Source organism: Purpureocillium takamizusanense, chromosome 2 (genome assembly GCF_022605165.1).
Source record: "Purpureocillium takamizusanense chromosome 2, complete sequence".
Taxonomy (NCBI): Eukaryota; Fungi; Ascomycota; class Sordariomycetes; order Hypocreales; family Ophiocordycipitaceae; genus Purpureocillium; species Purpureocillium takamizusanense.
Genome location: NC_063069.1, coordinates 926,633 through 951,720, shown reverse-complemented (window position 1 = coordinate 951,720; position 25,088 = coordinate 926,633). Strand labels below are relative to the sequence as shown.

General features: G+C 59.2%; 8 protein-coding genes across 9 annotated transcripts; 2 read left to right on the top strand and 6 right to left on the bottom strand.

Annotated features, from left to right (window-relative positions):
• Positions 1-5,770: 5,770 nt before the first annotated feature.
• JDV02_002115 (L-ascorbate oxidase) lies at positions 5,771-7,782 on the bottom strand (the record flags this gene model as incomplete). The annotated part of the gene is made up of 2 exons (XM_047983104.1): positions 5,771-7,462; positions 7,522-7,782. The coding sequence occupies 2 exons, from the start codon at positions 7,780-7,782 to the stop codon at positions 5,771-5,773; spliced, it is 1,953 nt and encodes a 650-aa protein (XP_047839074.1).
• A 763-nt stretch (positions 7,783-8,545) lies between these two features.
• Positions 8,546-9,640, bottom strand: JDV02_002114 (Pyridoxine 4-dehydrogenase; the record flags this gene model as incomplete). Its single annotated transcript, XM_047983103.1, has 3 exons — positions 8,546-8,934; positions 8,983-9,531; positions 9,586-9,640. The coding sequence occupies 3 exons, from the start codon at positions 9,638-9,640 to the stop codon at positions 8,546-8,548; spliced, it is 993 nt and encodes a 330-aa protein (XP_047839073.1).
• Positions 9,641-10,484: 844 nt separating this feature from the next.
• On the bottom strand, positions 10,485-11,796 carry JDV02_002113 (uncharacterized protein; the record flags this gene model as incomplete). Its single annotated transcript, XM_047983102.1, has 3 exons — positions 10,485-11,083; positions 11,143-11,695; positions 11,770-11,796. The coding sequence occupies 3 exons, from the start codon at positions 11,794-11,796 to the stop codon at positions 10,485-10,487; spliced, it is 1,179 nt and encodes a 392-aa protein (XP_047839072.1).
• A 1,707-nt stretch (positions 11,797-13,503) lies between these two features.
• Positions 13,504-15,532, top strand: JDV02_002112 (uncharacterized protein). The gene is made up of 2 exons (XM_047983101.1): positions 13,504-15,033; positions 15,151-15,532. Exons 1-2 carry the CDS (start codon positions 13,720-13,722, stop codon positions 15,217-15,219), a joined length of 1,383 nt encoding a protein of 460 aa, XP_047839071.1. The 5' UTR covers positions 13,504-13,719; the 3' UTR covers positions 15,220-15,532.
• A 325-nt stretch (positions 15,533-15,857) lies between these two features.
• Positions 15,858-19,983, bottom strand: RFT1 (Oligosaccharide translocation protein rft1). Its single transcript, XM_047983099.1, has 2 exons — positions 18,106-19,983; positions 15,858-18,051 (listed from the first exon to the last, which is right to left on the bottom strand). Exons 1-2 carry the CDS (start codon positions 19,917-19,919, stop codon positions 17,979-17,981), a joined length of 1,887 nt encoding a protein of 628 aa, XP_047839069.1. The 5' UTR covers positions 19,920-19,983; the 3' UTR covers positions 15,858-17,978.
• Positions 15,890-18,174, top strand: DBP3 (RNA helicase). Its single transcript, XM_047983100.1, has 3 exons — positions 15,890-17,540; positions 17,595-17,707; positions 17,761-18,174. The coding sequence occupies exons 1-3, from the start codon at positions 15,963-15,965 to the stop codon at positions 17,912-17,914; spliced, it is 1,845 nt and encodes a 614-aa protein (XP_047839070.1). The 5' UTR covers positions 15,890-15,962; the 3' UTR covers positions 17,915-18,174.
• A 400-nt stretch (positions 19,984-20,383) lies between the features above and the next one.
• JDV02_002109 (uncharacterized protein) lies at positions 20,384-22,311 on the bottom strand. Of its 2 annotated transcripts, XM_047983097.1 has the most exons (4): positions 22,101-22,311; positions 21,580-22,029; positions 21,000-21,478; positions 20,384-20,810 (listed from the first exon to the last, which is right to left on the bottom strand). In XM_047983097.1, the coding sequence occupies exons 1-4, from the start codon at positions 22,252-22,254 to the stop codon at positions 20,532-20,534; spliced, it is 1,362 nt and encodes a 453-aa protein (XP_047839067.1). In that variant the 5' UTR covers positions 22,255-22,311; the 3' UTR covers positions 20,384-20,531. The 2 variants fall into 2 exon arrangements, with proteins under 2 accessions (XP_047839067.1, XP_047839068.1); XM_047983098.1 differs by having other exon boundaries at positions 20,384-21,478.
• A 602-nt stretch (positions 22,312-22,913) lies between these two features.
• Positions 22,914-24,377, bottom strand: JDV02_002108 (uncharacterized protein; the record flags this gene model as incomplete). The annotated part of the gene is made up of 3 exons (XM_047983096.1): positions 22,914-23,429; positions 23,495-24,028; positions 24,117-24,377. The coding sequence occupies 3 exons, from the start codon at positions 24,375-24,377 to the stop codon at positions 22,914-22,916; spliced, it is 1,311 nt and encodes a 436-aa protein (XP_047839066.1).
• Between the last annotated feature and the right edge of the window lie 711 nt (positions 24,378-25,088).

The following is a 25,088-nucleotide window of genomic DNA, read 5'->3' as shown; positions in this document are numbered from 1 at the left end:
GAAAACTACTGAGTACTGCTATTCTTTTGCCTCCCCTTCTAGCCAAGAGGCCCGATGTCTGTTTCTCTTTGCACGTCTCCGTCTAATGCTTCTTTCTCCCGACCACAGTCTCCCCCATTTTCAAAGCTTCGTTGCCAAAGATCAATCTTCACCTCAGCTTTGGACACCGCGCACGCAGCTTCAAATCATGGACTCTCTAGCGGCGCAATTTCCATCGAGCTCTTTTTGTCAACAAGCCGGCTCTGATTCTGACGCAAGAGTACGCCCACATCCTCAGCGCTGATGCTGTGCTTCGTAGCTGGTCCCCACAGCGCTCGGGGGGCTCCGTGATGGAGCTTCCGCATGACCATCTCTCAAGCAAGGCAGCAGCAGACGTGCAGCGAACTAATACAGCGGGGCCCTTCGGGTGTCAAGACACCGCTGTAAAGTGCGATATCTCCATAGCCATAGAGAAATGCAATTTCCATTGTCCAGCTGACAGGCGCGACGGCAGCGGCAACATGAATGTTGGCGACAAGACAGAGCTAATGGGTGTTGCGGTTATGGGCAAGGAGCGGTGAAACAGCGTGATGGATTTCTCACCGGGGGAGAGAAAAGTCCTGAGAACAGCTGCTGTCCACTTATGGGCAGCAATGGCAACACAGCGCCCGTACGCACTGCTCTTGGCCGGCCGCGAGGCGGCATGGCGCCCGTGTCTACCTCGAAATTAGTTGCTCCGACGCCTGCGGAGGTAGTCAGTTTGCGGCAGGCCCACCGCTATGCCGCGTGCGCAGCCACCATGCTGGAGTTTCGTCTCTCGTTGTAGAGATATTCGCGTGGCCGACGTGTATTTCTAGACTGATGTGCCCGTCGCCCAGTCCACGTCTCCCCGAATTTCCACCAACTGCCAAAGCCGCACTGCGTGACGAAGCCATCTCCAAGATGGGGTCTCTGCTCCTTGCTGAGATCCGACCCCAGAGACCCAGTATGGCCTCGAACATAGATGTGAGTCTCTCCTACATACGCGTCATTGGCCCATGCCAGCGACGGCGCACCGGTTTGCAAGGCTGCCGTGCCGTCAGAGTCGCACAATGTGCTGACTCGGGATCGGGGAGTGCCCCCTTGATAACCAGCCGCCCTCGCTCCAATTTTATCGTCAAGACACATCCCTGAACGATCACTTGCTTGCTCGGATCGCCGGAGACTATTCAGTTAGGGGCTCGCATCGTGAGCTGTCTGCTGCGCACGCCATCAAGAATTGCCAGGAGGCTTTGGCCAACGGCAGCCATCATGTGAGTGCCCTATCCTATCGCCAAAGGTAGCTCCTGCAACTCACTGAGCCAAATCTCGACACAGCGGCGCACTGCCGACAAGCCTGGGGACGGCTTCAAGGACCAAGGTCTCGCCACAACTATCGTCTCCACGCCATTGCCGAAGTCCAGCGAGCTTCTCTCCGAGCATCCTTTGAATCCTCGCCCAGCGATTTCTAAACTCGCTTCCACCCATAGTTCGCAGTCGTCTGTGTACGAAGACACCTCCAACACATTCGCCTCAACGACCCCATTGATAAACCACGACCATGGCAATAACGAAGTGGGCACATCCGATACCTGGCTTCAGGGGGAAGCCGCGGCTCCGACGACAGCAACTTCGAAAGATCAAAAGCCAAACTGTCCAGTGATTGAGTCGGAAGATTCGGATCCGCCGATCTTTGCCTACTTCCGCCAAGAATATTACTCCGACCCATGGTTTGCAGAGGAAGTCATAGCTGCCTTGATACAGCTACCGCGGGACAAACGCGAGCTTCTTGGTATCACTGAGAGAGACATCGTCGACGGACCAGCGCCTGGAGCATTGAGAGTACACCAACATGAAGCATCATCCAAAAAACGCCCAAGCTCCTCCCAGAACCCTTCGAATGAAACAAACAGCAAAGGTAAACAGCCTGTGGCAGGACCCCCCGGGAAAGACACAGGAAAAGACGAAGACGATTTCGAACAAGGTGGAGGCGAAGACCGACGCGGGTCGGGGGGCGACCATACGCGTCTCAAGAAGAAGAAGAAGAACGAGGAGAAGAAGCTGCGTTGGCACTGCCCATACTGCTATGCTTACCCTGACATCGGTAATGATGCACGCTTTAAATCGTGCGTGTCTGCGCGCATCACCGAACTTTACCGCTGGAGGTAGAACCCCAAGGCTCCACATCCTCAAGACGTGGACCATCTGCAAAGCTAATCATTGTGCTCTAGAGATCATTTACTGAAAAATCATTCCCCGGACGCCAAGCGTTCCGACCCACGTGGGGAGGAAAACGCTCGACTTTACATGGATGATCAAAAAAAGGCAGAAGTCTTGAACATTATCAAGTCATCCAATAAGCGTCCTCGAGGGTATGAAGAATGGTTAGAGTATCAGACCGAGTTATTCCAACGGGTCTGGCGCGCCATCTTTCCCAAGTCAGAGTTTCCTCAACTCTCAGAGCCTGAATTCCCATGTGTGTTCCCAGCACGTTTCTGTCGAGAATGTTACATGGATACGTACTAAACAAAGTGTAGTTGAACAACAAAGTGGCCCGGGCTATGCATTATTCGACCAGAAAGTCGACGCAATTGTGGACGCACTCCGCAGCACCCTAACGAGCAAACAAGTTGAACGCAATGGCATTGCTTCCAAACAAATTTATATTTTACACGACGGAGACCTAAAGGGGGTGGCGGTGGTAGCCATGCGTGCCATCTCGGGAGCCTCACCATCAGGTAGTGCTGCTGACCAGCCACTCGCACAAATTCCCTCTTGGACTCTGCAAGCCGATCTTACACAGTACAATGACGGCACAGCAGTGTCGCAGCTTCAGATGGCATACGGCGAAGGGCCTTGCGGCGAGCAGTCCGGAGTGAAGAGTCAAGATTTCGTGGCAGTCTCGGATTCGCACATAACACCCGTAATGCCGCAGCCTCAGATGGCATACGATGAACGGCCTTGCGGCGATCTGTTCGGAATGAAGAGTCAAACTTTGGTGGCAGTCCCGGATTTGCCGATAACACCCGCAATACCGCAGCCTCAGATGGCAAACGACGAATGGCCTTGCGGCGAACAGCCTTGTGTAAAGAGTTGGGATGTATTGGCACCGCTAAATTTGCACACAACAGCCGCAATGCCGCGGCTCACCGATTTCCCCTTGGATGGTTGGCAAGCAGCACATGAACCGCGCGAGTTCCTCGACGCTTTGTCGATGTCAACATCTGACGACACTATCCCAAGATCGTATTCGACGCAGGAAGCATTAACAGCGGATATGCAGCAAAACCTCCTTCCATCGACACCTTACACGGCGGATACGGGCCACGATGCAATTTCTGGCTCAGATGCGACTGCCACGGGGGAATCATTCCCCAATACGATAATTATCCTGTGAAAACTGAGGACATAGATTGGGACAGTCTCTTTGATATGACGGACACAAAAGACCTTTGACAGCTTCCTTCATACAGGCTATTTATCCCAACTACGTCAGTCAGGACGTCCGGAGGTGACAAGGAATTTTCGGGAGAAACGGCGCCGGTGATAACACAGGTTTTAGAGATGCAACGTGAGATGTTGCCCACGTTTTTGAGAGGCAGTGGTGCAAGAAAAAAACAGCTCCAAGCCGGCTTGGACCTGAGCACCATCAGGCATCCATGCATGCAAGAGCAGCGCGCGAGCGCGGGGGTAGACACGCATTGGCTGGCTGGCCAGTTCGGCTATAGAGTATCATACACGGTGACGCTGTTGGACGTATGATGGGAGTGGAGAAGAAACAAAGGCAGCACGGACAGTACACGAAGGGAGCAAACAACTTTCTATTAGAAGAAGGACATGGGCAGATTGGACACCAATGAGGGTTTGCCGTTAGACTTCACGGGCCCGAGATGCTCACCCGCAACTGCAGGGCGGTTGCATCATACGACGGTCGCTCCACGGCTGGAGTAGACGCAACGCGTCCGGGATGCCTTTTTCTGGGTGTTTCTGGGGCTTTTTTGTTTCAGATGGACTCCGTTGCCAGAGTCGTCAGGATAAGAACAGTGGATCAGCTCCATCTGCGTCTCTTTGCCCAACGTGAGTTTTGTTCAAGTATCCCGAGGTCGGCGATGTGCAGACTAGACGTTGGGAGCCCACAAGGAACATCGTGTTGCACCTCACCTCGTGATGGATAAAAAAAGCACACGCAGCAAGCAAGCACCCACCCCTCCAACCCTCCCATTGAGATTCCGCGGGCATTAGCCTCGGCCAAAATCGTAGCACAGACACGTTACCTCCCCCCTCCCCCTCCCCTTTAAGGATGTGACTGGAGGTATCGCCCTTTAATAAAGACCCGCTCGTCGCTGGTATTCAGAAACCGCCCCCGGCGGAAACAGTCTACTTTTTTGTTTCCGGTTGTGACGCCCTTGTGGACATGACCAAGCTGGAGCAGCGCCTCCCCCGGGCCCTTCCCGCTGAGCCATGACATGCGTTGGCTACGAAGATCAGCGTACGTCGTGCTTACCAGTGCGCTCGTCCTTGGAGTCGGGGCCGAGGGCCTCGTCGACTGCTACGGGCACAATGGCCTGGCGTACCCGAACAACACACGCTGCCCCGGCTCGAATGCCTGCTGCGACGCGACGGAAACGTGCTTGCCGAACCGACTATGCCACAACCCAAGGGATGGACCGGGTGTCCACGTGAGGGGGCCATGCGCCGTGTATCCGTACGACTTTAACAGCTGTGCCCAAATATGCGTCTACGGTGAGTTGGGACTGAGAATCCGGGGGGGAAAGACACTCGCCTGAACAGCCCTGGAATTTCTGCGGAGGGCTTCAAGGGCAAACGAGAAAGAATGCTTACACTCTTGCCCAGACGAGGTGCAGGGCGTCTTTCCCCGAGTATACGCCTGTTCTGATGGGTCATTTTGCTGCAACGACAACGGCCAGTGCTGCGCAGACGGGCATGGAATTCTTCTCGACGAAAACGGTGTCCTCGTGAAGAAGCCAAAGGACCCCTCCCAACACGACCCAGAAAGCACGTCTGCGCCGTTCAGCAGCAGCAAGAAGCCGCTCAGCGCCTTAGCCAACCCCAACCCCCTCTCCTCCTCATCGACCATCGAACCATCAACATTTATGTTGGCAACCAGACTTCCATCAAGCACGACGCCAACGAACACACCATCGTCAGCAACATCACATCCAGCTACTACTACCCCTTCAGAAAAGACGGAATCGGAGGGTGGAGGCAGCTGGGCGTTCAAAGTCGGCGTCGGGGCGGGAGTGCCCGTCGCCTGCTGCGTATTAGGAGCCGGAGTGTATTTTTGGCTCAACAGGCGAAGGGCGGACAGGGGACCGGTCACGGAGCTGCCGGCCGTGGAGGTGAGGTTATTGTCGCCGTCGCCTCCGGCTGTGCAGGAGAGCATGACTACGAAGCCAGATGTCGTACATGTATCTGATGCGGATGTGGCTGAACTCGAGGCGAGCCCTCTCCGACCCTATGGGTTTTTCTAAGAGCACATGCAGACATGGGATATGTGTGTATATTTCAATAGTTTTTTCTATGTTTGGGAACAAAAGGAGTAATTATAGGCTTTTTTTTTTTCAGAAGCGCTGATGGGCTTTGTATCACATATATTGCCTGAAGAAGAGATCACCTTTCAGTTGAGTAGCACCTATCCGCGTCACAACCACATCACACATGCATGCACTCTGCTCCCGTTCCAAGGCATGTAATGAGCACTCTTCACGCCATTCACTCCTCGTGGCATTCTTGTCCCGTCATTTGTATACCATCACTCCATCTCGTGAAAGTGCAGCACCCGGGGCGCGTGGCTCGCGTTCCCGTACACATCCCCCCCATACTCGAGATAACCCTCCACGTCCACCCGCCCAACGCGCATCAGGTCCTCCGCATCGCCATGCACCCACACCGTCTGCATGCCCATGACCATGTGCTGCAGCGTATGGCAGTGCACCATCCACACGCCGGCCTGCTCCACGCGCATCCTCCACACCCTCCACCCGCGCAGCTCCTCTTTGTAGCCGTTGCCCCCTCCCTCATCATCATCATCATCATCATCATCGTCTTTCCCTCCACGGCCACTCCCAGTCGTCGTATTTGTCTGCGGCGCCGTCTTCGTACTCTCCCCGTACCGGTACAGCACTGTCGTGTCCCGCCGCACCGGCTCCGAGCCCGCCAGCCGCGCCTCCGCCGTCGCCTCGTCCCACGCACCATCCCCGCCGCCCATGTCCCAGTAGTGCACCCCGTGCGCATGCAGAGGGTGCGTGTCCAGCGTGCCTGAGCGGCCTGCTCCCCCGCTGCGATTCTGCTGCAGGTCCCGCGCGCCGAGATGCTGCCACACCACCTCGATGACCTCGCCCAGGCGCGCCGGGTACGTCTGCGTGCGCGCGTCGAGCCCGCCGTTGGCCACTGCCGCGTCGTAGTCGGGCAGGTACTCGCTCCGGTTGCGGTACAGGGCCACTAGGTACGGCTCCCGCGGGGTCGTGTGCGGCAGCGGGCTGGCGGCGTGCTCCGACCACGACTCGTTGTTGACCTGCCAGATGGCGTACTGATTCTGGATCTGCTGCACCTTGAGGATGACTCTGCGTGTGACCTCTGCCGCTGTCGGCGCCCGGTTGGTCTCCGAGTCCTCCATATCTAGCGGCCGGAGCGCGTAGTCCAGGTAACCGTTGATCGTGGGCGGGAGCGTCAGGGGCGCCTTGTCGGGGTTTGCAGTTTCGGGGACCCGTTGCGGCACGTGCTCTGGGAAGCCACAGTTGTTCTCATATCGCAAGATGGCAAACGTTCGTACCACCCTGGTTCGGTCCCGGCTCTCGAGCTGCATGTAATAGTCCAGCCGGTCGAGTTTGCGGAGCTCCTCGCACGTCTTGGCCTCGAACAGGGCGTCTAGTCTTTGGCCTGAGCCCATCTGCAGCAGCTCGACGGAATGCGGCTTCGTATAGTGCCCATCCGCGGCAATGATCTTGAGGTCATTATGCTCTTCAAAGCCAAACAGCGCCAGCGACAGTGCCGTTGCGGCAATGAACCGAAACCTGTACGTCTTTCCAGGCTGCACGTCGATGACGTGAAGGCTTCTTGACTCTTTGTCGGCGCCGCTCGCTGTGCTTATCCCCTTGCCGTTGATGAGCCACGTGTTGGGCTCCGAGTACCATTTCAAAGGCGTCGCTTCCAGGCCAGCCTCCATCTCTTCGTCCGTCCTGTTCCAGTACTCGTGGAGAAACACGACTCTCTCCTCATCGTACGCGTACGGCGGGGGCTTGCTCGGGTCGTCCTCCACGATGAGCGCGCCCGTGGCCGTGCTGGCCTGGAATCCGACATGCGAATGGTAGTAGTACGTCCCCGCCGTGCCTGATGGGCTCTTGAGCTCGTAGTCGAAGAAGTGCATCGGCGCGATGGGCCATTGACTCGCGAGGGGCGTCCCGTCGGAGAAGGGAGCAGCGGCTTGTGCGAGGCCGTGCCAGTGCTGTGTACTGGATATCAGCGATCCGCCTCCGGGAAACAATCTGAGAGACGAAGGAGTACCATGGTGAGGTTATCATCTTTCATGTCATTGTAGACTCTGATCCACACGGCCTCGTCTTCAGGAATCCGCAGCTCGGGGCCGGGCGTGCTGCCGTTGACGAGCGTCGTCGACCTGACCAAGCCGCCAACGCTGACGTCCTGCCTCGTGACGCGCAGGACGGCATCCGGCTGAAACGAGTCATCATGGCTATGATACTGCAGTGCAGCTGCAGAGGTCACGAAGAGCAGCAGGAGGCTCCGATACCCAAAGCACCGCGCCATTGATGGCAACTGACCAGCGTGATGTCAGCACGTCGAGCGTGTAGGGTCCATGTTCGTGTAGGGTCCATGTTGTCGGGATTGAAACCCTTTCTTAACCAACCCGCCTATTTCATGTCTCGACCAATGCAGCGTTCCAGAATTAGAAGCCGTCTTACTATCAAACGAGGCTTACGCGCGGTTGTTGGTCCGTGTTCTCAGAGTAGCGAGATCATCCGGATGATCCCGCAAACTTTTGTCCACGCCCCGCTGGGGTGCAGGCCCCTTGCAGTCATAGCATGCGATCACCGAGATGAAGTCCTTCCGTGCCTGGCAGGGTTAGGCATGTCGACTTGAACCGCAGACTCGCGCTCTGTGGGGCGTGGATGAAGCTTACGAGATAATACAGTAATGACCGTTTGACATGTCGTATAAACTAGGAAAATTCGTCATTACCCCACTTCTAAAGCGAACCCGTGAGAAGAAAGGATTCATGAGCCCAACCGTCCCAAGAACACGATAACCGAGATGACTTTCATAATGACACGAGGGTGGCGGATCCTTTCTTTGGGGCGAGTGCCTGTCATGGCTGTGACCTCCCGCAGTGGGGCAGTCGCGAACCCCTGAGTTTACACGGTATAAGGCCGCGCCGCGAACAGTGCGTGTCGGGCCAGCGAGGGCACTCACAATTTCGGCAGTCAGATCACTTGGCGTATTATATATATGTGCTGCCCTCTTTTGGGACGTCATGTATTGTACAATGCAGCCCGACCGGCACTCATCTCGCCTATCCCTCGACATACGCCATGAATCGATCGGGGTACCTCGGGCCGGCGGGCACAAACGTCTTGAGAATCTCATCAATCTCCTGCAGCTCAGCGTCCGTGAGTTGCACCACGGTTGCGTTCTCCCGGACGCGTTCCGCCTTTGACGATCCGGGGATGGGGATGATTGTGGGCATGCCGGGCCGCCTCGACATCGCCACGACCCATCCGATGGCGACCTGCCCGGTCGTGCACCCCTTGCGCTTTGCGAGACCCTCCACTGCGCGCACGAGCTCGAGGTTCTTGTAGAAGTTGTCTTCATGGAAGCGCGGGAAGATGCGCTTGCGGTCGTTGGCGGGGAGGTCGTCAAGCGACTTGAGCTGCCCGCCGAGGAATCCTCGACCAAGAGGTGCTGCCGGTTGTTAGTGAGAGACCTGGTTGGTCACGGGCAGGCACTTACAGTATGCTACAACCGGGATGTCCAGCTCGCCGCATGCCTCGAGGATGCCGTTGGTGAGGGGATCCGTGTGGAACAATGACAGCTCCGTCTCCACCGCCGTGATCTTGAAACGCTCGGCAGCGCTGCGGATCGTGGCGGCACTGACTTCGCTCAGGGAGATGCCGCCAATCTTGCCGCTCTTGACATATTCATCAATCGTGGCCAGCGTTTCCTCCTCATAGTCGACATTGGGGTCTTTTCTGCCGACCTCAAACTGTGCGATGCGTCCTTGGGGACCGAGCATCCGCAGTACGTTGTCGAGGCTCTTGGCTACGTCCTTCCTGGATCCCGCGGGGCTCATATCTGGACCAAGACCGCCCTTGACGTTGAGGACGATGCGGTCGGCGTCCTCGGGATGTGCGGCCAGATATCGCCTCAGCATCGAGAGAGAGTTCTCCTCTGGCGTGCCATAAAACTCGCCTCCGTTGAAGTAGTTGCAGCCGGACTCAAGAGCAGCCTTGATGGCTGCGAAGCGCTGCTCGTCGGTCTGGGCGCCGCCAGTTGTCAAGCCTGTAGCGTGTTAGGGGAGGCTGAAGCTGAGTTGTGTGAAATGGCAACACTTACCCATAAGCCCAAAGCCAATAGGGCCGACTTGCTTGCCAGTAACTTGGACAGTCATGGTATGATGGTGATATATGATTGTAGTCCTTGAGAGTGTAGTTTGGATTGCACAGTGGTTCTGTCACGGCATAGCCAGTCTTATATACTCATCTAGACTCATTGTGCGCTTTATCCAGCAAGGAGAGTTCGCTCCACGCATCATCAACGGACACGCATTCTGCCAATTTCCGACATCATCGATTCATCGCAAACCGTAATTCGGGTACTGCAGAGTCTGGAGTTGGTATGTCGCGCTTTGGGCGCTCTTAACTCCGGGCCACTGCGAGCGCGGCGAGGGCCCGCTGCAGGCGCCATCGGGACCGAGAATACGGGGCGCGACCAGTGACGCCGGTCGGGACCACGGCCTTGACTCCGACAGCTCGGCTGACCATGCCCTTTGTAAGAGCGTCATGTATGAACCTCCATGCTTTGCTCTACCAGAGAAACTCGGCATGGTTGGTTACGGGCACAACTTGCGCTGTGAAACCATTGCATGCCGTGACGCGGTGTCGGGTCCGTAGTCCCGGACTTAGCGGTTGCCCAGCGCCGTACACGTCGTCAAGGTTTAGCCGGACGCGCGACGCACTATGCTCGGTTGCCCGAAATGGACGCCACAGAGCGTTGACAGGCGCCTTGCTCGGTTACCCAAAATGGACTGGTGCCAAGACTGACGCATATCGAGCTCGAAGCCCAACTTAGCCCGGCCTTGAACGGACAAGCACACCGCTCGACTAGCGCAGAAGCCCCGGCTTCCGGACATGTCCAAAGTCCCGAACATTACACGTCTGCTCTGCTTCATCTGATAGTCCGCGCGCGGCTGCTTGATCTGACGACGTGTCTTTCAGGGCTCGTCTCGCCTGGGCTTATGCGCTGTTGCCGAAGAACTTGGTAATCTTCTGAGATCCTGGCGCCTTGGACTTGACCGGGCTCCTCCGCTCGTTCTGCGTCGCGCTGATCTTCTTCCTTTCCGTGGCCGTCTTTTTGGCTGGGGGGCTGTCCCCTACGGACGGAACGGCCTTGCGCTTCTCTGCGGGGCTCGATTCTGGTGCCTCTTCCTTGACGGCCGTAAAGGGGCCTTGCTTCTCCGTTTCTGTCTTCGCGTCCTTTGTCGAAGCGGTAGTCTTTTCGCCGCCCTTCGCTCCGCCCTTTTGCGATGCGTTGGCAAAGAAGTTTGCAATGTTGGATTTGTTCTCTTTGCTGTTTAGGGGGATGATGAAGGAGGGCGAGTTGTTGCCCACCTTGCCCACGTCCTTGCTCACCGGGTACACCTCGAGCTGCCCGTCAAAGGGCTTGAGCAACGACTGCAGCTGGCGATCCCACTCGTGCTTGCTCGGGTCCAGCCACTGCTTGATCTTGTCAGAGCCTGGGTCGAACATGACGGGCATGCGGTCGTGCAGGAACTTGAGCTGCTTGTTGGAGTCGGTGGTGATGATGGTGTACGTGTACAGCTTTTCGTCGGAGCCTAACATTGCCTCATTAGCAACCCCACGCATGCGACGGGAGCGGGCACGAGCGGCGCACCGTCGTACTGGACACAGTCCCACAGGCCGGCAAGGCACATGAGATGGCCGTCCTTGCGCTTCACGTAGTGTGGCAGCTTGTCCTTGGGGCCGGTCTTGAGCCACTCGAAGAAGCCCTGCGCGATGACGATGCAGCGCTTGCGGGCCTTCATGCTGGCCCACATGCCGCCCGGGGTGCTGAGGGAGTCGTCGCGGCAGTTGATGGTGCGCATCATGGTCGAGTAGTCTGGGTTGCGCTTGGTCCAGAAGGGAATGAGGCCCCATTTCATCGACTGAAGCTTGTACTGGACGTGGACAGGTGCCACCGCTGCGTCAGAGGCAGAAACCTCCTTTTCCTTGTCGGTGGACTCCTCCGCGGCGGCGTCATCGGCCCTGGCATGTGAGCGGGGTGCGGGACCGGTGCCCCAATCCGGCGTGTCGGCGCGATAGACGATGCCGTGGTACCCCGGGGCAAAGTTGTACGACTGCCGAGGCGCGCCGGGGCCATCGTCATCCGGGGCATACGCCACGGGCATGTCATCATCCTCCATCATCTGCCTCACCTGTGACGGGCGCTGTGGTGGGGGAGGGGATACCCGGTCAGCGTGAGTGTCCTTGGGGTTCGGACGGCCAATGCGGCCTCACGTACCAGTGCCAGTGCATAGCGACCACACATCTCGGCCGTTTCAGCTTCAGTTCACGTTGACCTTTGAGTTGGCAGCTCTTGGTGGCGTTTTGAGGTGATGATGATTGAGGACGCGGCACGCAGCTGAGTGACGATTAACGCGTCTGTCGAGAGAGTTGGCGCGCGCAGTCACGTGGTTGGCAATTAAAAGCGGCCTTCGTACTTCGTAAAGGTCGCCCAAGCCATCCACATCGTTCCCAACCTTACATAGACGTAAGTTAGAGTCCTACCTATCCTCTTAACGCTTTACTTCTAGGGTCCGTTTCTATTAATTCGTTACATTTCGCCGCTTCTTTCCGAGTCAAGACAGGCCACCTCCAGTCGCAGCTCGCTAGGCCCGGAAGGCGAGAAGCCTATGGATAGACAGGCGTATTGAATGCAGAGTCGCTCGATCCTTGTTGAAGTAAAAAAGGTTGACTACCTGTCTTTTGTTGTCAACTGGTTTATGACATATCATGAAATGGACAGCGATCTGAAGTGTATAAAAATGTTGCCGCCAGCTGATTTGAGCTCTGTCCATGTGGGAGCAGGACTGACACTTGTCCAAAACGCGAAAACTCCCCTTCACAACGCCCCCCCAGCCGACGGCCCGACAGCCGGTGATACGACGAGGCATAAGATCGCCATCCCTTGCGTGCATCAAGCCTGTCTTCATGATTTGCGTACAAAGTAGCTCGCATGTCATGATGCCCTCGGCCCACCTCTCGTCCTCATCAGCGCGTTAACCTTAATTCCACCTCACATCAAGCTTCACAGGCAGAATCCCAAACATTGCTCTGCCCAAGCTCTGGTCGATACTCGTCAAATCGTTCTCGACCCCTCTCATACGCCTCCCCACCGCGGTCCAAATCACGAGGCTGTACGAAACAAACGTGAAGTGTGTCAGGCCCTCTCAGATGACCCTTCTGCAATCGGCAGCGTCCTTGCCACAGAGCCACAACCATTACGGGCAGGATGGCATTTTCAAGCTGGCAGGCGTGCATGTGGCGGTCGTCGCCAATGCCTGGACCGCGGGAGACTTGGCCGAATACTACCAAAGCAGTGGTTCGGAGTTTTTGCGCCGAGTGGCTCGAGGCTGGTCCCTGCTTCATATTGCTCGACAAATTGCATACTAGGATGCTACTGAGTTGCTAGCAGTCGGTCATTGATGAGCATGTGCATGCAAAGAAGGCTTCGGGCCTATATGCTGGAATAGGTCTGCCAACTTCCAGGATTGGCTAGCGGACCGTTGTCTCCGTTCAGCCCACTGCACATTGGATCCATGCATCATCACCAATTTCCGTGATACCAAAAACTGCCCCTTTTCAGTCACCCAAATCCCCACTCCACTCTTCCATGGTCCTTCCTTCCAGACGGACGCTTGAGTCTTGAAAGCCAAGTCTGAATATCGACCCAGATACTTTACGCCAATACAGAACTTGCACCCTGAGCACACTGCTTGTGAGTCAAGGACGCCATCCCCCGCCAAGAGCCTGACCTGAGGGGTTGCATCGAGCTCAGCCCTGTACGAGACACTACCAGTAGTAGCGTGCGCCACGATCGCTGACCCAGGCACATTTGACGGCCCCCACAAGATCCCTGAGACGAGACTGCGCAGGCATTTGATGGAGGGAGTGAGGAGGCTAGTAGTAGTATGTAGTAGTGGCAGTAGCAGCAGTAGGTATATCAGCTAGCCCATCCTCCCACTGCGAGGCATCGTCTTACACCCCGCTGACGGGACGCGACTCTGATCCATCACTGGTACGGTACCATGTGTGTCCGGCGATTCCTCCATCAGCTAGACGTTGCTGCTCTGCGCTGAAGCGCGCCTCCTGCCGCCGTTCACTCGTTGTCCTGGTTGTGTCGCACAGCGCTGACTTACACGCCAACGCTCCCGCTTGGGGGTCGGTCCCGTGAAACGACGAGACGACCACCATGACCGACTTCTCGCACACCTTGGCCACCTTGCAGCACTGCGTCGTCTGCGGCTCCGAAATCTCCCTCACGTACGCGGCCCGCCCGACCGAGTCGTGGAAAGCCCACGCCCAGCCGCTGGAGCACGCCTCGCCGCCGTCCGTCCCGCGGGTGCCCCAGGCGCTCGTCCCTCCGGGTCTTTGCTCGCACACCTTTGAGGGCCAGGAGGCGCGCCTCGTGCACGCCGCGTGCTGGCACGTCGTCGCGCGTCTCTGGGGCAAGACGGAGTTCACCGCGGCGGAGCTCGACGGCTTCCTCGACTGCGCGCGCGACGCGAGCCCCTTCTTGCCCGAGATACGCTTCCGCGAGGCGCCCGACCGCTTCGACGTGACCGTCGACCACACCCTCGACGCCGATGACCTCGAGGGCCGCACGAGCAGGGCCGAGACGGACGCCCAGCGACGCTTCGAGGAGCTCTGTGCGGGGCTCAAGGACGAGGGTATTAAAAGCCCCGTCCTACTCGGCCTGCGACGCCATCCCCTGCCGGAGCGACTCCACGCCTTCGTCTCGCGCACGCTGGCGAGCCCGACGGACGCGGCGAACAAAGAGACACCGGCTTTGAGGTTCTGGGCAAAGGTTATCGGCCTTCTCACATCTGCGTCCGCCGGACCGGACGCACCCTTTTCGCAGGCAGACAGCCCCAGCCGTGCGGCTCGCGTCGCGCAAGCGCTGCGCAACATCCGACACGGGGGGCCCTCGCGGTTCCCGCACACGGCCAACCACGATGTCGTGCGCGCCAACGCCTCGTCCATCCTCCTCGCGCTGCAGCTCATCCCCGTCGAGGACATCTTCGAGGCGGACCACGCCCTCCTGGACGGTCAGCGCCCGAAGCTGCAGCGCCCGCGCCCGGAGCCCCTGTCGTCGTTGCGCCCCGGATGGCCGTTCCGCCTCAGCTTCCTGACGCTCCGGCGCGAGTATTACGTCGACAACATGGACTTTGGGCGGCGCTTCCGCGTCGGCATGAAGTACCTGCGCACCATCGACTTTCGGTTTCACGACGATACGCAGCAGCACCAGCACCAGCAGCGGCCAGAGCAGCACACGCTGGCCGGTGGCGGTAGCTACGTGGTGCCGGCGGTGCGCAGCCTCTGCGGGATGCAGCTGGTGCGAGACGGCATTGGCGTCTTTGCAGTCCATGCCAAGGACGGCAACGACTGGTACACGGTTTGGCAGCAAGACCCGACGATTAAGATAACGCCGCACATGGCCGCATTGCCCACGTCTGCGCAGTGGCCCGAGGGAATGCAAAAGGGGGACCTGCTCCTTGTGTCTGATGTGAGTCTGGACTGTCTGATTTTCCCGAAGAGGGGCTCTCTCCCTTAGCTAGGGCTTACCTATCTGTGCATGGTGCCATGGACTGACCTTTGGCTGACTGACTTTTTGGGGGAGCAGACGGTCAAGGACATTGCAGTGTTTGACCAGTTCTCACAGTACTTGCGAGACTCGGGCGTGTCGTGTTGAAGCGAAGAGAGAAGCCCACTGTTTGATTCCTATTGGCCTGACATTGCCTTGATCCGGGGTTTGGTTTGGTCGGGCTGCAAGCACTGAGGCAGCAAGAGGCCGGTATCACGAGCGCGGAGTACTTGGAGTCTTCTTCATACACTTGGGCAATCTGGATGATGGCTCATCAGCTTTTGACTACAGGGTTCACCGGACACCCTGGGCGGCCGTGTGCCTCGACGTGCTGCCGCGTGTGTGTGAGGGTGATGTTGTCGTTCAGCCGATTTTGCAACATGAAGCCCAATATTCCAGACCTAGCTTCCACAGGCGAAGCATTCAATCCCCTTTGGGCCTGATGACTCTACGAATCGACTTACAACTCGATCGGGCCCTTGTTCGGGGTCCAACCTTTCTTCAAGCTTCCCTTTAGGCCCAGAGTTGTCTCATCAGGGGCGGCGAAGTGGCTCCAAATTGATCCCCAGCGGACGCCACCAACGGACACCACCGTTATTAGTGCGGATGTGGGGGCCCTGCCGTGTGCCATCGCGGGCTTGACCGCCCACACTAGAAACAAGCCAGCGGCCATTACGGCGTGGCTTATCGATAAGATAAATTTTCGTGCCGCCGCCAAAATTTTGCCATCAATCCCACCCACCGCCCACCGCCTTTGGACCGCCTGTTGAGTTCTCAGCGTCGACAACCAGCACCTTGTCTGTCTTCTCCCCCTGCCAGGCCAGACCAGACGTCCTGCCCTGTTCGACGCAATGGCTGCCACGAAGCACTCTCTCGCTGACAGCGAGGTCGCCGTCCGGCCCTCCAAGAAGACCAAGGTCGAAAACGGCGACCATGTCGACAAGGCGCAGCTGAAGAAGGACAAGAAGGAGAAGAAGAAGGAAAAGAAGGACAAGAAGCGCAAGCCGGAGGAAGGAGACGCTGAGCCCGCGACCAACGGAGACGGCAGCGGCGCCGACGAAGAGGCCCTGCGCAAGGCCGAAAAGAAGGCCAAGAAGGAGAAAAAGCGCGAGAAGAAGGAGAAGAAGCTGCAGGCGGCTGCCCAAGAGGAGCAGGCCTCCCCCGAGTCGCAGGACGTCTCCATGGCCGATGCGAATGGCGCTGAGAACGCGCCCGTCGAGGAAAAGAAGAAGTCCAAAAAGGACAAGAAGAACAAGAACAAGTCCGTGGCCGCGACAGATGGCAGCGCCGACGTCCCCGCCCGCGGCGCTTACGTCCAGACCATGAGCCTTTCGAGCGTCCCGCAGGCCGACATCGACGCCTTCCTCGCCGAGCACCAGATCACAATCACCGACCCCCGCAACAAGGATGCGCCGCTCCGACCCGTGACCGAGTTCGACCACCTGCCGTCGACGAACCTGCTGGAGAAGAAGCCCTCGCCGTTCGCCAAGTACAAGGCCCCGACGCCCATCCAGGCCGCGTCCTGGCCCTCGACGCTTAGCGGCCGCGACGTCGTCGGCGTCGCCGAGACGGGCTCCGGCAAGACCATGGCCTTTGCGCTCCCCTGCGTCGAGGCCGTCTCCGCCATGGGCACCCGCGGCACCAAGGCCGTCATCGTCTCGCCCACGCGCGAGCTCGCCATGCAGACGCACGAGCAGCTCGCCAGCCTCGCCACCCTCGCCAAGCTCAAGTGCGTGTGCCTGTATGGCGGCGCCTCCAAGGACGACCAGCGCAACCTGCTCGGTCGCGGCTGCGACATCATCGTCGCCACGCCCGGCCGCCTCAAGGACTTCATGTCCGACGGGACGGTGGACCTCAGCGGCGCCGCGTTCGTCGTGCTCGACGAGGCGGACCGCATGCTCGACAAGGGCTTCGAGGAGGACATCAAGCAGATTCTGGGCTCGTGCCCCGAGAGAGAGCGCCGCCAGACGCTCATGTTCACGGCCACGTGGCCGCAGTCGGTGCAGGCGTTGGCTTCGTCCTTCATGGTGGAGCCCGTCAAGGTGACCATTGGTTCCGGCGGCAAGGAGACGGAGAACGGCTCCGTCGAGCTGCAAGCCAACGCGCGCATCACGCAGCGCGTCGAGGTCGTCGAGCCCCGCGACAAGGAGTTCCGCCTCCTGCAGATTCTCAAGCAGCACCAGCAGGGCAAGGCAAAGAACGACCGCATCCTCGTCTTCTGCTTGTACAAGAAGGAGGCCACGCGCGTCGAGGGCTTCCTCGCCCGCAAGGGTGTGCGCGTCGGCGGCATCCATGGCGACCTGAAACAGGAGCAGCGAACGCGCAGTCTCGAGGCCTTCAAGACGGGACAGACGCCCGTCCTCGTGGCGACGGACGTGGCCGCTCGCGGCCTGGACATTCCCGAGGTAAAGCTGGTTATCAACGTAACCGTAAGTTGCAGCCCGAAGCCCCTGGGCCTTTCCCACATAACTGACGTGCTCCAGTTCCCCCTGACCATCGAGGACTACGTCCATCGCATCGGGCGCACGGGCCGTGCCGGCAACACTGGCGAGGCCATCACGCTCTTCACTGTGCAGGACAAGGCGCACTCCGGATCGTACGTGCATTCTATGCCCTGCTCCTTGGCTCACAGCACGCTAACAGACACAGCCTCGTCAACATCCTTAGGGGTGCTAACCAAGAAGTGCCCGAGAACCTGCTCAAGTTTGGCACCACGGTCAAGAAGAAGACGCACGACATGTATGGCTCCTTCTTCAAGGACGTCGACATGACGCAAAAGGCGACCAAGATTACGTTTGATTAGATGGGCGTCATGTTTTGCGCGGCGATGAATTATTTTTTTTTATTGTCTAGATGGCGTTGGGGCATTATTGTTTGGCGGCTCGCCTGCCGCGAGCGGCACGGGCACACTCGAGGAGGAATGTGCGCTCAAAAAAGAGTCTGCGGTTGTCAGTACATGGATCAAAACGGAGACGAGGGGCGTGTGGGCCGTACATCAATAGAAGCAACGGGGCTGCCGTGCCCGCGACCTTTGCCAATGTCCTCACGGGCTCTGCCTCCGCCGTGTCGAGAACGTGAAGCTGGTGGAGGAGCGCGAACGTCGCCACGGACGTCGCCACGGTAGCCGTAGGTACCAGCTCCGCCACGGCGAAGCCCGTCCCGTGCGCGGCAAAAAAGGACTTGATGAAGGCAACGCTCCACACGATGCGGCACAGCATGTTGACCGAATTGGCGAGCACCAGGCCCTGCGCACCCAGCGGGATCACGCGCATGAACAGAAACGCCGACGCGGCGAACGCGACGGAAAACGCGCCCATCCACACAGACTGCCGGTGCACCTGGCCCTCGGACGCGACGGACGCGACAAAGGACTCGGACAGGCCGTTGAGGGCGAGGAAGGGGATGTAGAAGCAGTACGCGCCGAGGACGTCGCCCGCGCCGACGCCCGTCCAGCGTCTGCCCGCGACGAGGGCGAGGAGCGACGGCGCGGCAAAGGGGCCGACGGAGACGACGACTGCGGAGAGCAGGATGTAGAGGCGCATGAGGGTGCTCAGGCTGCGCTTTGCCTCTTGAACCGCCGGGCTGGAAGTATTCTTCTCCCTCTTCTCCTTCTCGGCAGGCTGCCTGACGAGGGGCTGGTCGGAGAGAAATCGCGAAAAGTAGCTCCGGCAGCTCTCCTCGACCGGCTGGAAGAGGAGTCGCGCAATGAGCCCTCCGTAGTTGTTTGCGAGCGCATACACGCCCTGGACTTGCGGTGTGGAGAGGAGGGAGACGAGAAACGTGTCGCCCTGCGTGAGGAGGTGCTTGACGACGCTCTGGGCCATCATGCTGCCTGCGAGGGACATTGTTGGTCTATAAAAGTACGACCAGAGGAATTCGCCCCCCTTTTCTCCATTGCGTGCCGCCTGCTTCTTCTGCTGAGCAGACGGGACAATCACCGGTCGCGGCAGAAGAGAGAAGCCCAATGACGACGCAAGGCCCTGCCCCGCGACGAGATACACGAGCAGCAGCGCGACGCCATACGCCAGCTGTCCCAGCGCAAACGGCAGGACGCCGAGGTCGACGCCCCTCCGCGCGGCGCCCAGCGCGGAGCCAAAGACGACGACGCAGCGGACCAGCGTGGCGGCCGACTCGGCGGCGGCGCGGGTGCCGAAGCGCAGGCGTGTCTGCATGAGCACGAAGCAGGGCTCCGAGAGGAGCTCCACGACGGCGGCGAGGCCGTAGAGACGCAGGCTGCGCGCGAGGAAGGGCGGAGGAGGAGGAGGAGGAGGGGTCTGCTGCTGCTTCTCGAGCGTCGCGGCGGCGGGGGCGGCGTAGGCGAGGTACGTCCAGCCGAGGACCGTCGCGGCGACGACGCCGAGGAGGATGGCGAGGTAGCCGAGGTTGACGACGGCCTGGGCGTCGCGCCGCTCTGCGTCTGCGTCAGGTAGAGGTGCCGCGGCCGCTACCGCATTGTCATGCCGCTGCTCGCTGCTCTGCTTGCTGTCATGGTCATTGTCGTTGTTGGCGGCGGTGGTGGTGGCAGCAGATGCGGATGCGGATGCGACAGCTATTGCTGATGGGGACGCAGAAGTCTTTGGCGTGGATGACGAGGTAGTGGCCTGGCGCTGGATGGCGACGCGCAGGCTCTCGCGGGCGAAGAAGAGGACGGAGAGGTAGTAGACCTCGAGCTGGGTGGCGACGCCGAGGAGCGGCGCGGTGAGGAAGCGCAGCAGCAGCTGGTTGGCGACGAAAGTGGCGAGGCGGGAGAGGAGCTGCAATAGGATGAGCAGGGAGGCGCCGCGGACCATGGAGGCCTGTGGCGCCATGTTGAGGGAGGGGGGAGGGGGGGGGCAGTTGAGGTGAGGTGAGGCGGTGGTGATGAGGGGTGTTGTGTGTGTGAGTGAGTGCCGGTGGTGGTGATGAGGTGGCCGTTGATGAGGGTCGCAGTGCCGTTGGATCAGGAGTGGCCCCTGTGGTATGGATCCACTTCAGCACAGGTCCTTGGCGGCTCGGTGGCCTGAATCTAGTAGCTTGGGCGCCGGCGGGCGGGCGGGCGGGCGGGTTCCTGTAGCAGACGGGTACCTGAATCAGCGGCCAACGCCCTGTGGTGGGTGCTCCGTGGCTGGCAGCCAGGGGTTCCACGCTGGCTGAGGTGCGGCTCTCTGCCAGCTGGCGGATGCCTAGACTCTAGAGGAATAAACCGTGCAGATGTGGCCGCGTGAGGGCAACTTGGCAACTCCAACTTCTTGACGACTTTATCATTACGGGTCTTGGCTTAAAAGAAACGACCGGTGGCATTCCTAGACTGGAAATGATAACAGCACTACCACGAGCATCTTCCATCTTTTTTGGCTCCCGCGCTGCTCCCCAACTCCGCCACCACCTTCGCTAAACTCCCTCCCCCAGCAACTCCGAGACCCGGGGCACACGATAATCATTCAATACGTCGTCAGCGACGGGCTCCCCTGGGCCGCCGGCAGCGAGAAGCGCGTCTCGACAAACACCTTTTGCATGCCGTCCTCCCTCTTCTCAAACTTGTAGTACACCTTGTCCAGGTCCTCGAGCCGCACGCGGTGCGACACCATCTGCAGCGGGTCCAGCTCGCCGCGCCGGATCATCTCCAGCAGCTCCTCCCAGTACTTGTGCACGGGGGCCTGCCCGTTGCCGATGAGCCGGATGCCGCGCTGCATCAGCGAGCCGATGTTGAAGTGGTTGGTCTGGTAGGGGGGAGGGGGGGTCACACCCGTGTGTTAGTCGAGGTCAACGTTGAAAAGCTCACACCTTGTGATGAAGGAACTGGGCATTGATGCGTTTGGGAACGCGGAAAAGAACAAGGAACGAAGAGGGTTGAGCGACCCCCTGAAGGGTGAAGGGAACAAGAGCGAGAGAGGGAGAGAGAAACTCACGTAGCCCACGTAGATGCCCGTCACGCCGCAGCGCCCATAGTTGCGCACGCCCTCGACCATCTCGTTGATAATCTCGCTCGTGTCCGTCTCGGCCCCCGTCGCCATCTCCAGCCAGTGCATCCAGCCCTTGGCGTACTCGCCCGCCGCGCACTCGAGCGCCGCGTCCGGGCCGCGTCCGCCGCAGAGCTCCTTGAGCCGGCTGACGACCGTCTCGGCCGACGTCACGCCGTGGGACAGCGCCTTGAAGTCGACGAGCTCCATCTTGCCCTGGTGCTGCGCGGGGAAGTGCTCCTTGATAAAGGACAGACGAGGCTCCGTGTCGACGAATATGACCTTGGAGGCGCCCTCCTGGAGCGCAAAGACGCCGCACATTTGGCCGATTGGACCGGCGCCGAAAATGGCCACCTCGTCGCCTGGGTATACGGCCGTGTCTTTGACGCAGTTGTACGAGGTTGCCAGCACGTCGGAGAGGTAAAGGGCTACACTGCGGTGTCAGGCGCGCGTACGATGCTTTTCTCCCCCCAAGGGGGCCATGTAGCTAACAAGGGATGCTGCTGTTGCTGCTGCTGTTGCAACTTACCTTTCTCATCAGGCACGTCGTCCGGAATCTCCAGCAGGTTCACGTCCCCCAGCGGCACGCGGACGTACTCGGCCTGCCCGCCCGCGAAGCCGCCCGTAAAGTGCGCGTACCCAAACATGCCCGCCGTGCGGCCGCCGTACATGGCCCGCTCCGTCGTGTTGGCGTTGGTCCTCTCGCACTGCGACGACAGCTTCTGCCTGCAGAAGAAGCAGTCGCCGCACGCGATCTGGAACGACGCGACGTAGCGCCCGCCGACCCGGACCCTGGCCGGATCGACGCCCGCGCCGACCTCGTCGACGATGCCGCAGAACTCGTGGCCCAGGATGTCGCCCTTGGACATTTGGATGACGGCGCCGTGCAGGAGGTGGAGGTCGGAGCCGCAGACGGTGGAGCCCGTGACTTTGAGGATGACGTCGCGGTCTTCGAGGATCTTGGGTCGCGGCACGTCGACTTTTTTGTCCAATGTTCGTCAGTTGCATGCATGAGGGTGAGTCGTATTCCGCATACAGGGGAGTACACACCCATCTCGACCTTGTTCTTGGCTTGCCAGACGAGTGCCTTCATGGTCTCGCCCGCCCTGCCCGTCTCGCCGTAATCAGCCACGTCCTGCTGGGTGACGGCGTTGTCGCCATGGCCGATGGCCTTTTCCGCCGCGTATGCTGCTTGCGCTGCCATTATTGTGCTATATGTCAAGATTACTAGGAATGGCTCTCACTATCCCATTCTCACTCTCTCCCTCCTATTATTTACGTGATGCCGCGTAAACGTTCTTATACCACGCGACAACGCTAATTTGCCTGACGGGGTTATGACGATGACACGCTGAAATCGGGCATCGGCGCTGCAATCAGCACGACGTCATTGACTCAGGACTCTCTGCTCCGCGCGACAGCGGGCCCTCCTCCCAGCCTCCTCCGTAGGTTTATGGCAGTTGTCCACCACCGTAAACTAGGTCGCGAAATACCGCCGATTCCCTCAAACCCCCTATTCTCTTCGTGCTTGTTGTCCCAGTCTGGGGATAGCAGCGGGAGTCGTGCTGGTGCGACGGAGGTGGCCCCGCTTTTCCGGCCGGGAGCGCACCGGACATCAACGGGATTCCGGGCCGGCGCGGCGGAGGACTGGCCATCAAGGTCGGATCAGACGCATGCAAAGAGCAAGTTGGACCACGGCTGTGACTATCCGAGCTAGCGCGCCGGATACCATACAATTTAAGCTGGGCAAGGCAATATGTCCCTTCAATCCTATGTAGATATATGTCGTGTCCCTATGGACCGAACGCTGCTCAACAGCTTGAGTCGTGACTTTTGTTTGATGCGGACTACACGCAGTCGCCTTTACGAGCCCGTCCACTCCACCTCAATGAACCACATGCGCGAGCTATCCGGCCTCCAGATCCTGTTAAACTTGTATCGCTCATCGGCGCGCTTAAACAGCTGCCGCCAATCGTCCGGCTCCCTCTCACGCGCATTGACCGCCACCTGCATAACCAGGTCCAGGGTCCGCATCGTCCGCTCCTCAATGTAGCCCACCGTGCCGGGCTCAGGCAGGGCGCCGTCGTTGATGATGATCCTGGCACCGGGACGGAGCGCCGGTACGAGCGCCTGGAGGATCTTGACGCAGTACTTGTCCGCGAAGCCGTGGAAGATCATGCGAAAGAAATACGCTTCCGCCACGACGGGCTGCGGCGTGAAGAAGTCGTGCGTCGTGAGCTGCACCCTGGACTGCAGCACGTCGGGGACATGGCCTGTTGTTTCGTCTGTGCGCATCCCGGCCGTGTCCTGCACGATGAACCGCAGATCCGGGAAGGCCTTGGCGATGGCAAGGGAGACGTAGCCCTGGTTTCCGCCCATCTGCACGCGGTGGCATCAGCGACACAAGGGCCCGCTATGTTGTTCAACAGCGGAATACGACTCACATCAACCACCGTTGCGCCCTTGGGAAGGTCACCCCACGGATACCCATCCACTGTAGCCGCCAACGAGTATCCCTCCCCGCCGCCGTGTGCCTGCATGGCGAGATTGTATCTCTTGGCAAAGGCCTCATCCTGCTGCAGGTAGTCGAACCACGGGAGGGACTGGTTATAGGCCAGGTTGACGCCCGTCTCTGTGGGCTCCTCGCTGCCTGGCCACTTCTTCATCGCGCCAACCGCATTGGCCATGGGCAGCCACAGGTCATTGCACATGAACCCGACCCAGTTGTCCAGAGGTGCGTCTTCACGAAGCAGCCGCGACATGCGCGTGTGTGCCACGCGGCCCGCTTCGGGCTCGACAAAGATGCGGTTGGTCATGGCATGCCGGACCAGGCGACGCAGGTTGAGCATGGGAATGTCCAGTCCGTTGAGCTCAGAGGCCTTGGCTGCGAGCTCCTCGTACGAGATGGTGCCGTCCAACGGCACGAGGTGAGGGATCTTGAAGTCCCACACCGCTTGCAGCGAGAGGTTATTGACGCACTATGCCAAAGCCCCAATCGATATCGGACCTGTCAGTATATCGTACACGCGGGTGCTTCGTTGTGAGATTTTGCGTGGCACGACCTACATCCCAGCCCAAGTGACGCAGGCCCTCTTTGGGCCCGATACAGACGTCATGGAGCTCTTTGGTGAGGGAAATCAAGTCCATGCGTGCCCGGTACGCCTCCTCATCCTTGGGCGATATCGGGAACTCGGCGAGTCCATTGACGTCAAGGGACGCGGCTTCCAGGCCATTTGCAGAGAGAAAGTCGGCAACGATTTTTGTCTTGTCGGAGATTTCGCGCGAGAGCGTCACCATCCGTTCCACAGATGCTACCACCGGTGCCATGGTGTCGGTTGCTGATGACGAAAGAGACACGGTGTCCATGTACAGACGGGAACCCCGCGTTTTCTCGAATCTCGACGCCTTCCCCATGGGGTGCTGCTGGCGAGGCGAGGCCAAGCCCTTGTCTTATCGTTTTGTGATACGTAGCGACTCGACTCGACCGGGGTCTCTGGCCTTCTGTGCCGGGGTCTTACGTCCCTCAATGATGTAAACCGTACCGGCATCGCCGATGCCTATCTCGCCAGTCGTGGGCTGAAACCTGTGGTTTGTCATTGACTGTTCCACAGCCAGCCGACTGGACGCAGGATGCGAAGTGGGCAAACAAATCTCGCACGAAATCCAGGTGCCCTTGACGCAACCGTTGTGTGTGGGCTTGGACAACGCCAACACTGATTTAGAAAACGATCTTTTTTCAGTGACAAAGTTCAAGCCGCAGTAACTACCGCGTAGTATCCTGACCAGCCATTCTAAATGGCCGCCCCCTCCTCCCTCCTGACCAATTCCCTTTCCTAATGCTTTTAGTGCATCGGAGGGTTCTGTGCAGCCCCAGCCGATGGGCATGACACACGACTTGGACTGAACGTTAGGGAGAGCCCTTCACTCAGGCTGAACAGTCTCTTATCAATAGCGTCAGGGCAAGCCCTCGCACCGTGCTTTGCGCCTGTATGTGGCCTTGGTGGTCGCCAGGCGCGACACGCACGGCTTACAGGTTGA